General features: G+C 39.1%; 1 protein-coding gene across 5 annotated transcripts in view; it reads right to left on the bottom strand.

The window, feature by feature from the left end:
* IQCH (IQ motif containing H) overlaps window positions 1–14648 on the bottom strand; it is a 202207-nt gene that overhangs the window by 65476 nt on the left and 122083 nt on the right. For 3 of the 5 annotated variants that reach the window (XM_024761669.1, XM_024761670.1, XM_024761672.1), the window contains exons 7-8: window positions 12002–12177; window positions 1255–1446 (exon numbers count right to left, since the gene is read on the bottom strand). In XM_024761669.1, coding sequence (XP_024617437.1) covers window positions 1255–1446; window positions 12002–12177 — 368 coding nt within the window. Of the gene's footprint in view, window positions 1–1254; window positions 1447–5841; window positions 6115–12001; window positions 12178–14648 lie in introns of all 5 variants that reach the window. The other 2 variants (XM_024761668.1, XM_024761671.1) reach the window with 2 other exon arrangements.

Raw genomic sequence — 14648 nt, 5'->3', positions numbered from 1 at the left:
TTTTTTATATAAGATGAAACAAAATCTAGTCCAAGGAGAACACAAGAGATCTATGGGCCTCAAAATTAAATACATTTTCCCTGTTTTTTTTTTTTCTAGAAGAGTAATTCATTTTGGTATCCTTTAAATAATATGTAAAAAGCTGGCCATGACAAGTACTGCATTTAGTCCATTCACTGATGAAGGGGGAAGAAAAGCCCGGAATAGATTATAAGGAGAACAGTAACATTTGTAAAAGGGAACTCTCCCCTCTGACTATCCTCTAGATTTATTCGTCATTTCACTTTCACAAGAATAATGGGGTTCTCTCTTGTGTGCCCCTCCCTTTCTATCACTTGTGTCTTGATTCGTATACTCGTATAGTGGGATGCTCAAAGCAGATGCAAATCACTGCAGAGCCCACTACTACAGACATCGGTGGGGAAGGAATCAGTTAAGGGAAACTGCGTCTGAATTTTCCTCATCAGTTATGCTTTCACCAGTAGCTCAGCCAAAACAGAGACTGAGATTAAGAGAAGCCAGGCAAGTCGAGGTCTCTGGATGCAAAATGATGCAACTTTTAGAATGGTGGGGATAATTCATATATGAGGCCATATAAAACTAATTATTAAGCAAGTTTGAAACAGACTAAGAAGTTGTACAATTCATCCTTCCATCAATATGTGTGGGAAAATCTGTACACGTCACTCATATGCTAAGAGTTTTTACCCATTCAGTTCTTGCCGGGAGAGTTTCTTGCTGGAATGTATTATTTTCTCAACATCTCACAGGCACCAGCAGTTACATAAATTTCCTTGAATTGTCTTCAAAAACATATGACTGCTGACAGAATGCTATTATACATTAGCTTCCAGGTGACAAGCATTCACTAATAGAACTTCTCTCTCATAATAAAATACAACTAGCTTAATAACAACACTTGTTAGAAGCATATGATCAAGACCCACTTACAGCAAATGATTAGATTTTTAATGTTATTTGAATATGGTAAAAAGATTACTTCCTAATTATCATAATCAATTTGAGGACTTTTAGGGCTCCAAGAAGGAACATTTAAAATAACCTAATCAACCTCATTCACTTTGTATATAAGAACTAAGGCCAAAGAAAGTAAAAAACTTGCCTAAGGTCTCACTGCTGGTAGGTAACGCAGCTGAGTCTAGAAGAAAGTGCCTTATCTTCTAGCAGAGCCTTTTGCTTTATCTCCTATCTGTTCACAGACACTTCGGGTTTAAGTTACCATCGAACACTCACTTGTGCCCATTTCTTGCTCCAGTCTTCACGGCTGTATCTGTGACTCTCCTTTAGGACCCACTTGTAGCACTTTAGGTGGGATGGAATGTCACAAAATGCAGTCCCATTTCCTCCAAACTCATAGTCCATTTTAAAGAGCCAGCGTTGGATTTCCAGGTGATCAATGACCAGCTGACTCACCTGTTCTGTTATCTGTGGGGCCAAAGACACAGCAACATTTAGTTTCCTGGATTCCTTCTTATTGTGTTAACTTAGTTGTGGTACTTCTCATGTGTCTTTATTTCAAACAGTCTGTTCATTCGGTTTTCTTCTAGTTATTAAGACAGATTAGAAGAAGTTTTATGTGATACATGTATGTGTGTGTATATATATGTATATGGTGTGAATAAACCACTCACCAGTGGGACTAAAGACATGTTTAAAAGTATAATCTTATTTATGAGAAATTATGAAATTATCATTTGCTGGCTTTTAAAGGCAAAAGGAAAAAACCTGTGAATATCTGTAATTGAATCTTGATACTGTTTTCTTCCTTTTTCAGGGAATTATGTGCTTACTTATTCTTCAATTTTTTTTTTATAGTTTCAAGGTTGTAAAAAGTTATAGTCCCGAAAACTTTAACTGTTTGGAGCTTTGCTGAGCTTTTAAATGTTCTTGTCTATAAAGCATTTAATGTTTTCCTCGTTAGTGTACGTGAAATACATACATTTGGCCGGTCAGTTGACAAAGTGTATTATGTGTATTGTAGGTACAAGACACATAAAGGAGATAAAACACTCATGAAAGCAACTTTCTTGGAATACACACCTATCCTACATCTTATTTGAAACTATTCCCTCAAGAACTGGGCTCAGTCACATAAATGTTTCAGGGATAGAAGTTCAAGCTCTAATATCATAGTAATAATAATGATGATAATATCTAACATCATTGAACTCTCAGTAGGATCTAGGCCTTTGGCTAAGCTCTTTACATGAGTTTTCTTTTCTTTCTCTCTCTCTCTTTTTTTTTTTGGCTGCGCCGCGTGTCTTGTAGGATGTGGGATCTTAGTTCCCTGATCAGGGATTGAACCCGGGCTCTTGGCAGTGAGAGCATGGAGTCCTAACCAGTGGACCTCCAGGGAATTCCAAGTTTTTTCACATAACACTCATAAAAACCTATGAGGTAGGCATCATTATTAATTCCGCTTTATGTATAAATAACTGAGACTCAGCTAATTTAAATAACTTGCCCATGATCACACAGCATTGAGTGGCAGAGCAGAGACTCCACCCAGGCTGCTCTGAGTCCAATACCTAAGCCCATTTCTTCTCCACTGTGCTGCCCATCTCAACCTGCAGAGAGGTGGAGGAGAAGGGTGAGGTGGAGAAGGAAGTGAGGAGCAAGAGAAGCAACTTTCCAAACAGTCAACAAGCCATTTGGGATAAGTTTGAATCAGACAAAAGTCTATAGCAAGATTACTTAATTATAAGTAATCTTGTTCTAGTAGAGCCTTGGTGAAAAATAACTCATTAGATCACAAAATGATTTTTTTGTTTGGTCTTCTCATCTGACTTTCCAGTCTATACTGCACAGAAAAAACAATACCAAGCGTTCTCTCTCCTGAGCCTACCCCATGTTGTTCTTGGCCATGGTCTGTGCTTAAGGAGGCCTCTGCAGCATTATTCTCTTCACCTTTGATAAGTTTTTGTTCACCAAATGGATTTTTTAAAACTAAAGAGTGTGAAAGAACTCGAGATTATATTTCTGTTGAAATCTGGAGCTGGAAGATTAAAATTATTTTGATTAAAGGCACAGTCTGTTCTCTTGAGTTGTGTCTTTCCAGCAAATCTTCCTGGGGGATGTTACACTATGCAGCAGTGTAGAAGTGATACCAAAACAGGCATACTTGGGATCCCTGGAAGCCCCATGCAACCATGGGGTATTCAATTAGGGTGAAAATGAAATTGTCTTAGCTCCCTAATTATCAAGTAGTGTCTGTGGATAATTTGGGTGTTCAAATGACAAGTACTCTGGTCTACACACCATATGGCTATGAGCATAGCCTAGGAAGGTTTTTTAAATGTGCCTTCCAAGGTTACATCCCTTCTTTCTCTACTGTTGTGTTGAGAAGTTAGATTCTATTTGTTGTATTACGGTCATACATTGCAGAAGTAGAAATGGTCTTTGGACTGTTAATATCCAATAAAATTCTTTTGCCAGTGTAAGGAAAGTTGTTCTGGCACAGCCTTTTTCATTGTATGTTTGGATGTATTGTATATTTGGAAGTTTCAACTACTAACAGAATTATTATCTGTTTCTTCTAAATCCTATTGTTTGTTGCTTCTGAGAATCCTATAAGTGGGTGCCTGTTGATGAATCCCGTACAGTAATGAAAAGGATCAATAGTATTGTAAAGACTGCACCACTGGAAAGAATTATGCGCTATCTTTAAGTGAAAATTGAACAGTGCTTTAAAATAGCGTCACCATTTTTGATTATTTAACCAAAGCTGTCAATATTTCATATGGAACCCATGCCAGAAAGAGAACTTGCACGGTTACTTTATGGAACAAAACAGGAAATGCTCACTGTGCTCAAGTTGGATTTTTTAAATAAATTACTTAATCATAAACCAATGACTTTATGCTATTGCCCAACATTTATCATTTTCTATTTGAATCTCTCTGTTCAAAAGATGTAATATATTTTTTAATTGCCATACATTTTATACTGGTGTAGGGCAGAAGTAGAAAAATGTCTACTGCTAAAATCCAGCTGATAGCCAGGAATATTTATTAACCTAAATTAAGATAATCACAGCTTTCTTTCACCAGCTTTAAGTTTATGATGTACCTCGGTAAAAACTCAGTGTTATTGATTCATTACCATCTGCAAACTCAAAACGCTGACATGTTCAGATAGGCACTATGTGGAAAAATCTCAGTGGAGTACTTCAATTCTTGTTGACCTTAGAGATACATTTTCCAAACAGATAGCATGGACCTTAGTTATAACTTAGTTTATTGTGATACAATTTGCACATGCCATAGGTGAAATGACATCCTTCAAATCCAATTTGTCTATGAGGAGAGGTTTTTATCCTACTTCTGAATATCAGTATTAGGGGGAGGCTTTACTGCATTAAATGTTCCTGCATCTTTAACCACAATTAACATATAAAGTTCTAAAATATTTCATAGCAAAGACAGCCTGAGTTCTCATCAATGGGGACAAAAGCAGGACTCACTCAGTATAAATATTGCACATATTTTAAGTTTAAGGCTTTGAAGATTGTTTAATATACATGTATGAAATTGTATCATTTAAAAACGCATTTCACTTGTATTCTACAGGGAAGCAGAGTTAAGCAATCCACTCTGTTACCTTCAAATTCCAGTGGAGGTTAATGACAATGGAAGGGACATGCCAGGTTAGGAAGAGCCCCTCTCTTTTAATCCTATTAAGATTGCCTGTGCCTTTTCTAGACGCTGCCATCTTTAAGAGGAACTTCCTTCATGAGCCCATGTATTGCCCAAGAACACTCTATCTAGCAAGACTGAAACACTTTTGGGGCAATTTAATAAGCTAAATTTTCAAATTAGTCTCTGAAAAGTATGATTTGTTGAAAAGCTTGATTTGGGGGCTCAGCGGCTATGAGGTGCAGAGCATCAGGATCAGGCAACTGAGAGAAGAAGCGTGATCCCTAAATACTGTCCCTTACAAACATCCTCATTGTGTACAGTTCTTTAGTTTCCCTAGAAGTGGCTGCCCGGAATCACTTGTGATTGGCTCAGAGTAATGTTTAAGAGATGTATTGAAACAGAGGTTAGGAAATGTTAACAGCCATTTGTCCTTTATTTTCTTTATTGTGAAAAAAAAAAGCAGTTAAATGGGAGAACACCTGCCAGAGCTAACTCAAAGTGGCTAATTTCTAGTTCTCTAGTGGCTACATTTGTAGTGACTAATATTATATAATAGTTCTCCAAATAGTTAGGGCCCTAACTATCTGCTGGAAGAATGCATAGCCATAGACTCGGACCAAGGCAAAACCCAGAAGCAGATAGTTTTCCTCCTAGAGCCATTTTACTTCCCCTTTCTGGAATTTTCCCCCCTCCTTCCTATATGGCCACTTCCTGAGGAGCTAGGATTTTTTTTTTTTTTTTACAGAGCCACAGATATCTGCAGCCCTCTGCCACATGCCCTTTGTAACATGACTTGGCAGAAAGGGCTCACTCCCTGGAGCTTTCCAAACCTGCTCCTTTTAGCCAAAATTGACTCTCACATTTCTTAGGGTCCTGCTAACTAATATGTTGATGAATTAATCCATGTTAAGTCAATAAATATTGATAGCAGATTAGTATATGAATAGGGCCTTCAGTTCCTTAATCCAAATGAATAAATACTTTGGGAATTACAACAATTTCTATAAGGCCCCTAGGAAGACACTTTGAAACATGAAGGCCTAAAGTAGATCCCATCAACTCAACTCAAGTATTCCACAATATTCTTCATTGGGCAGGGCTGACACCAGAAGACCTAAAGTTCCCGTAAGGTCAAGAGAATGTGAAATATTTAAACAGAGCCTCGCCTGTCCACCCTGCATACCTGCTGGTGACTATAGACGTCATATATTCCAGGAGGGACTGGCACACTGGCGCTTTCAAAGACCCGTTTACTTCCGGACTTGGTACTATAGACATGAGCTAGTTCAGGCTCTGGGCCCAGGATGGGTACGTCTAACATATCCGCCACAGCTAAATCATCTCTGTGGAGGAGCCCGCTGACAATGTAGGCTTCTTTTCCTTGGATGAGATTTTTTATTCTTTTGATTGCCTTGGGACTGTACATCAGGTGAGTGGCCAGGCACATATGCTGCTTCTGGGGGGAGATCATATTATTCTTGTTAAAAGGTGTTCTTTTTCTGGTCCACACACCTAATTTATAATGTTACGCACAATAAATGCATTATTAATAACAGGCTGGGTTATGAACTATCCCGTTGTTTAGCAGTTTAAATTGATAAAAGCTGTTGGGGTGAGGTTCCATAATCGCTCACGTCTTTAGTGTGTTGGAAATAGGCTCACTGGGAATAGAACTAATTACTACGCATCTGTATTTATTTGACCCACGTGGAATCATCCTTCTGTCAGAAGGAAAAGAGGCTGGTGGCCTTTGGATAATAGTGATTCATCTCTGCAACACTTCTGGCATGGTTTAACACTAAAGCGTCTGGAAAATCAATGCAAAAAAATGAAGGAGAAAACCCCATAGTATTCTTCACTGTTCAGGACTCCTATTCTGGCAACCCTTTAAATGATTCAGTAGGAAAATGGCACTTGACTTGATGCTCTCTTCCCAAAGTTCTACCAAAAATTCCATTTCAGAGACTATGTATTGTTATGATGATCATCATGGTTCTTAGCCAACACTCCAGAAAGGATTCACGAATGGAAAATATTTGAGAATTTCAGTGAGACTCAAATTTCTTTTCCAATGGAAAACTCTTTTTATTTTTGACTACTTAGACCCAGCTCAGCAATACATGTGACTGTCTCATTCAATTAAATAAATAATTCCAGCATGTCTAATAAGGGGCAGAGGATGGAGCCAGATGGTCAACACACACCAAAACTAATACAAGCATATCTCTGCGCTCAAGGAGTGGGGACACAGATGAGTACCATTAATGCATAACTAATACAAGGCAGAGAAGGGCCATAAAGAGCTACAGAGGGTCTTGGAGGCAGGGAGGAGGGAGGCAGAGGCCACGTGCTAGTGGGGAAAGCTGAAAAGGCAAATTACTCATTCTTCTTGGGCCTCAGTTTCCTCATCTGTAAAATGCGTATAATAGTAGTACCCATCTCATAAGGATGCTATGAGTATTAAATGAGATAATACATGTAAAGCACTTATAATAGGGCCTTGGATATAAGCACTTAATGAATGTGAGCTTGTATTATTGTTATGAAAGAGGTCGGGGTTGAGGTAAGTTTTGAAGGATGGGTAGGATTTTAGCAGGTGAGGATGGCCATAGCCTAGGCTGGAATATGGGAACCCAAGATTGTGCTCATTTCCTTTAGAGAAGAGAGCATCATGGCACACGAGAAAGTGATGGGGCCTCGGAGTCAAATGGTTCTGTCTTTGAATCCAGCTCTATCCGTTATAAACAACCCGAACTTGGGCAAATGACTTAGACTCCTTGAGACTAAGTTTCTCCATCTTCTAAAAGGGAATAAAAATACCCATTTGATGGGTTCCTCTAAGGATAAAATAAGATCAAAAATGTTTAACACCTGTTATAATGCATGGCATTGAGTTGATATTCGATCAATGGTAGTAATTATCAATATTATTATGGAGAAAACTTAAAAAAAATAAAGTCATTAAAATATCATGCAAATAATATCATGCAAGACGTGAGAGTCTTAATGGAGTTCAAGGGATTTTGTACACTAGCACCTTCTCTCCTGGTTTTAGTCAAAATTATCTACTCAACATGGCATTGAAGTGTGGAGAAATTCCGAGCCACTATTTTGAGGGGTATCTGCTGCACCAGTCTGCAAACTGTTGGAGGGTATGACTGCTGAGTATAAGAGAAAGCAACTGAGGAGAACCCCTGGATTTTAGTCCTGTCTGAATTTGTAACTTGCAAGTTGATTTAGAAAACTCTATCTTTCTGAGCCTTGGTTCCCCACATTCAAATGAGGGGTTTGAACTAGAAATCTCTAGGGTCCTTCCAGCTGTGATACAACGTTCCCTTTAAAACCAAAGCTCTTCTGGACATACTGTTTAATGAGTACAGAGTTTCTGCTTGGGATGTTGAAAAAGTTTTGAAAATGGATGATATGATGATTGCACAACACTGTGAATGTACCTGAGTTCATTGAACTGTACACTTAAAATGATTTAAATGGTAAATTTTATGGTATGTATATTTCAAAAGACAAAATAAAAACCTCCTCTGAGAAGAGGATTTTATGATTTACCCTGTTGAACCCTTCCTTCAGAGCAAGTGTTATATTCTAAGCTCTTTAGGTCTATGCAATATGCCTTTTCTTAATTTAAATCCATTTTCAAAAACCTGCTTCTGAGAATGCAGCTCTAGGAAATCCTGTGTTCCATTAGACAATGGCTGGTGACAGCAACTCGTGAGTTTGTGTTTCCCATCTAATTGATCACTGTTTATCCCCCTTGTTTAGTTCACTCCTTTCCTTTCCCTACAAATTATTCCAATGAGGAAATGTGAAAAAATGATGTGTCTTGTAGAACTGGTGACTTGAGTCGCAAAGTATGTGGTAGGCTTTTCAGGGTACCTAGAAGAACGTTTCAAAGGGGGCAGTCCTCTCATGTTAAGTACTCTTTCCTTTGATCCATACAACACTGTACCAATTAACAGTCCCTGTTTTGGAGACGAAGAAACTGAGGCTCAGGTGATTTGCCCATAGTCACACAGCTGGTAAATAGCAGAGGCAGGATTCAAATTCAGTATTAGCACAGTTCTCATGCCATAGATGCCATGATTTCTCCCACTTTACAGATTGAGTAGTGAGGTCTGGTAGTTTTATGAAGTGTGATGAGGGGCTGGTAGATGCAACAATAGAACCTAACGTTAAAGTTGCACATTTCCGGCTGGAATGGATTTCTGTCTGCTCTAGGGTTGTTTATCTCTCTTGGCAAGTATTCTACCCAACTCTGTTATGTCATCTCTGGGCATGCCTTATTCTTCAGGGAAGATGGTACCACAGTATTGTGTTCAACGTGTGTTTAATAAAGATTTGAATGTAAGTGATGGCAGAGGACACATTACTGACTGCAGGTCTTGTGTGACCATTTAGAGAAAATCAGTATCATCAGATCCAGGCTGTGGATTAACACAGATGACAAAAATCTAAAATGTTCCTAATTCCATAACATTATAGCTACATTTAATTCATCACCACTAATTTTTTTTTTCACCTGAGACAAAAGGTAGTTGCTTAGGATGTCTTCATAAACATTAAAATGTTCAAAAATAGACATACACGATGACTTTATAACAGCATTTTCACCATTACAAATTCAAACATTGTAGAGTAACTTGGAGAGATGTACAAACAGATTTTTGGCACACTTTAAAAAAATCTCCTCAAGGCCATGCATTTGAAAGAAAGTCAGCACTGATGCAATCTCTCAAACCCATTAAAAAGAAATAAAGCCATAACTAAACACGAGCGGGAAATGATTTGAAAGTAAGAGTTTACTTTTTGTATTTTAGAGAGGTGATTGCCTATGAGTGATTAATTACTCAAATAATTTAAACTTAAACTATGAGAAGTATTAAGTACTTAAAAATATTTCCTAATTGTTTCTATTCACAGAGATGCAAACCTACACTATGAATGTAACCCCGTGCATCTGTTAGTACCAACTGCCTATCTCCTCTTAGAAGGTGAAGAGTGGACGGGGAGGATTCACTTCTCAGGTAATACGACTGCAGAGCTGGAAAGGACTTTGAAATGATCTAATCCATCACCTCATTTTACAGATGACTAACAGAGGACCAGAGAGGTAAAGGGGCTTGCCCAAGGCCACAAGGTCATCCAGGAGCAAGGCTGTCATTCCAGATCAGAATAGGGTTCTGGGGTCAGACAGATTTGGCTTCATACTCTGTCCCCACCAGTAACTTGGGATTAGAAGATGAGTGTTGGTTTCCTTAGCCAAAGAAGGAAATTGATAATTTCTGTCTTGCTGCTGTGTTCTAAGTATCAAATGAGAAAATGTATGCTAAGCATTTGATAAATGTTAGCTGTTTACTCACTTTCCTTTTCCCAAATCTAGTGCCCCTTCCCCATTCCATGCCTCTTCAATGTATATTGGCATTTCAGATATGCAGAAACTGTTTATTAGCAGCTACCAGGCCTTAGCTCCAGTTTCTGGCTGGAGAAAATCAGGAAATTAACCACACGCTAACGATGGTTCCTTGCTTCCCAATATCCACAGTAACTCTGACATTGAGGCCAGGGAATAGCTAGGAAGCACCAAAGCAATCCTTGCACTGGTGGAGGATATTGGGGAGTTTCTAAGATTATAAGTAAGTGGTGATGATTTGTCTGCTTTCTTTTTTTTTTTTTTAAGATTTAATTAATTAATTTATGGCTGCTTTGGGTCTTCGTTGCTGCGCGCGGACCTTCTCTAGTTGCGTCTAGTGGGGGATACTCTTCGTTGTGGTGCGTGGGATTCTCATTGTGATGGCTTCTCTTGTTGCGGAGCACGGGCTCTAGGTGCGCGGGCTTCAGTAGTAGTGGCACGTGGGCTTCAGTAGTTGTGACTCTCAGGCTCTAGAGTGCAGGCTCAGTAGTTGTGGCGCATGGGCTTAGTTGCTTCATGGCATGTGGATCTTCCCGGACCAGCGCTCGAACCCATGTCCCCTGCATTGGCAGGTGGATTCTTAACCACTGTGACACTAGGGAAGCCCTGTCTCCTGTCTTTTCTCTTGCTTGTCCTGATCCTGCACTTGTTTCCTCTTCCATAGCCAAGTGGTGCCAATGAAACAGAACTAGGCGGAGAGCTTTTATGGGAATATCGAGGTATCTAGTTATGAAAAAATAAAATCTTCATTTTGGTAGAAGAGAGTAAAATTCACTGAGTGTACCAGCAAAGTAGAAATGCTGTAGCATCCCTCCCCAGCCCTGGCAGGATTTTTTTTCCTTTGGTCAGGTCATGGTGCATCTGAAGTGTTAATAGGTAGTAACTCAACACATAGATACTTCCTACATGAACCATGCAATCAGTTTCTTTGACAATAGATAGAGAGTTGACTTTGGTGCATCTCACTTACGAATGAAGAGAGCTATCTTCACCAGCAAATTCAGACCTTTAGATTATATTAAACAGTCTCCTCAAAAGTGTGGCACACGGGCTCAGTAGTTGTGGCTTGCGGGCTCTAGAGTGCAGGCTCAGTAGTTGTGGTGCACAAGCTTACTTGCTCTGAGGCATGTGGAATCTTCCCAGACCAGGGATTGAACCTGTGCCCTCTGCATTGGCAGGTGGATTCTTAACCACTGCGCCACCAGGGAAGTCCTCCATTAGGTATTAAAATGTTGATTGTTTACCATGGAAAGCTTAAATTCTTGTTAAAATATAGAGAAATTCATTTCAAGCCATTTCTTGCACTACCTTATTCTAGAACGTGCCCCATGGTTCTATGAATCTCCCAGAAGTTCTTCTCTAGGGATGAGATTCAACTCAGAATTCGTTCCATTCATTAAGAATCAGTTCTAAAAAAGTTAAAAAAAAAATCTGAACCTTGTTCATTATGAACCATGTGATATGGTAAATAAGACCAAATTCCCCTGAGGGACAAAAACCCCATGGAATAACAAGGAATACCAGTGTGGAAATCAGAAAACAGGGGCCCTGGTCTAGATTCTGTCCTTAACTAGCTTTGTGACCACAGGCAGGCCCAGCCTTTCTGTGCGTCGGTGTTCTCCACACAAAATTAAGAAAAAGCAACCGTAGATATTATAAATTCACCTAGTTGATGGTACAACCCAATAACTACAATTAGGCTTCAGCTACAGAGAAACTGGGCAGTAGTAGCTCAGCTAAGTCTGCAAGTTAAACTGGGATATTTATTTCCTATCGTCCGACCTGTAGTCTAAATCAGTAAAGCTGTTAAACCTGCAGTAATATTTCACTGATGTGCACCAGGACGTTGCAAGTTATAAAATTTCCAATTTAATTTTACTGCATCCCGGAAGCCGTAGTAATTAGAAGACAGACTCACAGTGAAGATGTTTATAGCTTCAGGGGTGATAATTTTGAACCTGTCCCGCAGGTCACTTCTGTCCTTAAGTTTCCCTGATTTGACAGCTGCCTGTAGACTCAGGATTTTACTGTAATACAGCAGCAACTCGTCATTCATTCGATGGGAGCAGATGTAGATGACGCTTACGTTGGCATCTAAAAATAACAGGCACAATGTTAATTACCGGTATAAAGGTCAAAGACATTACGAACTCTGGTATCAGATTGATGTTGCACAGTTTAAAATAAAGAGCATATCCAAAAGCCACATTCAAGTTAATTTAGATTGGTTTTGTACAGATCTTAGCAATTTAAGGGGCTTTTTGGTCCTTTAGCATTTCTCTAAAGAAAAGATAAATAACACCACCACCAAAAAAATAGACACAATGATTCCTTCAGAAGGAGGGCTGTGAGGTACCATGGAAGTGTACTTTCAAATAATATGTAGGGATTTAGCTCCAGAACTCCTATTAATATCAATGGGATTTGCATACTGATTTAAAAATTTATCCCATTAACTTTAGTAAATTATAAAACAGAACTGTTAACTTTCAAAAGCTGATGAAATTGCAATTTCTTATGCTGCCTGGACTTGGCAAGGCCAATTCAGGGAATGTTCTGTCCAAATAAATGGTCTGAGTATGACCATAGCAATGATTATTTCAGGAAAGCAACCTTTTCCTTTCTCCATTCCCAAAGAGGAATATATTACTTAAATAGGACATCTAGTGATTCTTGGTTTAAAAGAAACACTATCTTAATTTAACTGTTCTCCTTCTCAAGATGTACTTATTATGTGCGTAGAAAGAAATCCTAATTAAATATCCCATCCGAATGGAATAGTGAGAAGGGATTACCCTCACTCCAGGCTGCAGAATATTTTAGGGGGTATGTACTGGAAACCAGCAGCCGGTAGAGTCACCCATTCATTTTTGTAAAATAACTGACTGATCAGTAGGGGCAAAGCACTTGGCTAGACATGGAAGGAGATACCAGAATCAAAGCGACTGAGATGCTGCCTGTGAGGAGCAACCATTTCACATGTATAAACAGCTGTAAAACATGGTGGAGGGTGGTGGACACAAGACACATGCAGACCAGGTGCCCAGGGAAGGTTGGAGGAGGGAGCACTGTAAAATATTTCCTTGGTCAAGTAGGGCTGAGAAGAGATTTTAAGACTCCTCTGTTCAGTTTAGCAGAGTATACAGAGCATAGACTGATTAAATGCTTGCTCAGCTTTCTAGGAGCCTGGGCATATTATTTAACCTTTCTAAGCATTGCTTTCTTCATCTGTAAAATGGGGAATAAAGTCTCCTGGGGCATGGAGTTTTGGAGAGTATGAAATGAAAGAATATATATAAAGCACCTGGTGCAGTATCTGGCACATAGTAGGTGCTCAGCAGACAGTACAGATGCACCAATCTTCTCCACAGCCCACCCTGACTAGGCCAGCTAACAGTGGTTCCACACCCCGCCTTCCACACTTGGGCTCCTTTTAACTAGTGCCTCAAGATTTAACACGACGAAGTAGTGTCCCCTGCTGTTCCATCCTGTTGTCCCAAATCTTTCAATCTTGTCCGTCCAGACTCTTTAAAGGCAAGGTGTATACTTTTCGTATAATCCCCCATGCCCTGGTACAATGTCGAGTATGCAGGAGCCACTCAATAAATACTTGTGAGCTGACCAAAGGGATCTGGGAGAATGGAGAGATTCGGGAACTGGAAAGTCTTTCACAATTAGTGAGACCCATGGCATGCAGGAGAAATCTGTTCTGGAGAAGAGCATCTTTTTTTTTTTTTTTTTTAAAACATCTTTATTGGGGTATAATTGCTTTACAATGGTGTGTTAGTTTCTGCTTTATAACAAAGTGAATCAGCTATACATATACATATGTTCCCATATGGGAGAAGAGCATCTTGTGGCTAGAAGCAATGTCTTCTGAACTGGCCCAGAGCTGGGCCCAGAGTAGGTGCTCCATAAATGTAAATATTGAAGTGGCTCCTATTTAATGTTGAAACCACATTGTCACATGAACCTCAAAATAAATTAACTGAGGAGACAGTAGTTAAATAACTTGTATCCAACTGCTGAATGATCAAATTCGTTATCCGAAATCTCGTGTTTTCAGGAAGAGACTAGTGTCTTACTAAACTAGTGGTCTTTAAAACCAAACTAGTATTTTTTTTTAAGTCTAAAAAAAGGACACAAAAAGCAAACAACAAAAATAACTTAATAAAGTCTCCATAGCAGAAGAAAACTAAATTTTTCTTGGGAAGAAATTTCTGGGTTGTAAATGATAACAAATCATGTTACAAATTTTACCTTTCCCGTTCATTTCTGGCAAAGGAATACTATAATCACTAACAGTAATATCCAGTATTAGGGTGGTTTGATTGTGAATCAACAAATGTTCAAAATTAATTGACAGGTGATTTTGGAAAGGAATTAAGAAGAAGAGGAAGATTGTTTTGACTGTTAGTCAATAGTCAATATCAGTCACCCTCTTGCTTAACTCATCTAGGAAGTGAAGATACAAGCTGTTGAGGTCTCTCCACCTGATACCCTGACTTCACAGCCAGTATCCAAACAAGTCTTAATGTGATCAGATTACCTTTGTTTCCCCTGAA

Source organism: Neophocaena asiaeorientalis, unplaced genomic scaffold (assembly GCF_003031525.2).
Source record: "Neophocaena asiaeorientalis asiaeorientalis breed wild unplaced genomic scaffold, Neophocaena_asiaeorientalis_V1.1 scaffold465, whole genome shotgun sequence".
Taxonomy (NCBI): domain Eukaryota; kingdom Metazoa; phylum Chordata; class Mammalia; order Artiodactyla; family Phocoenidae; genus Neophocaena; species Neophocaena asiaeorientalis.
The sequence above is the reverse complement of the archived record's forward strand: the minus strand, read 5'-3'. Positions and strand labels throughout refer to the sequence as shown.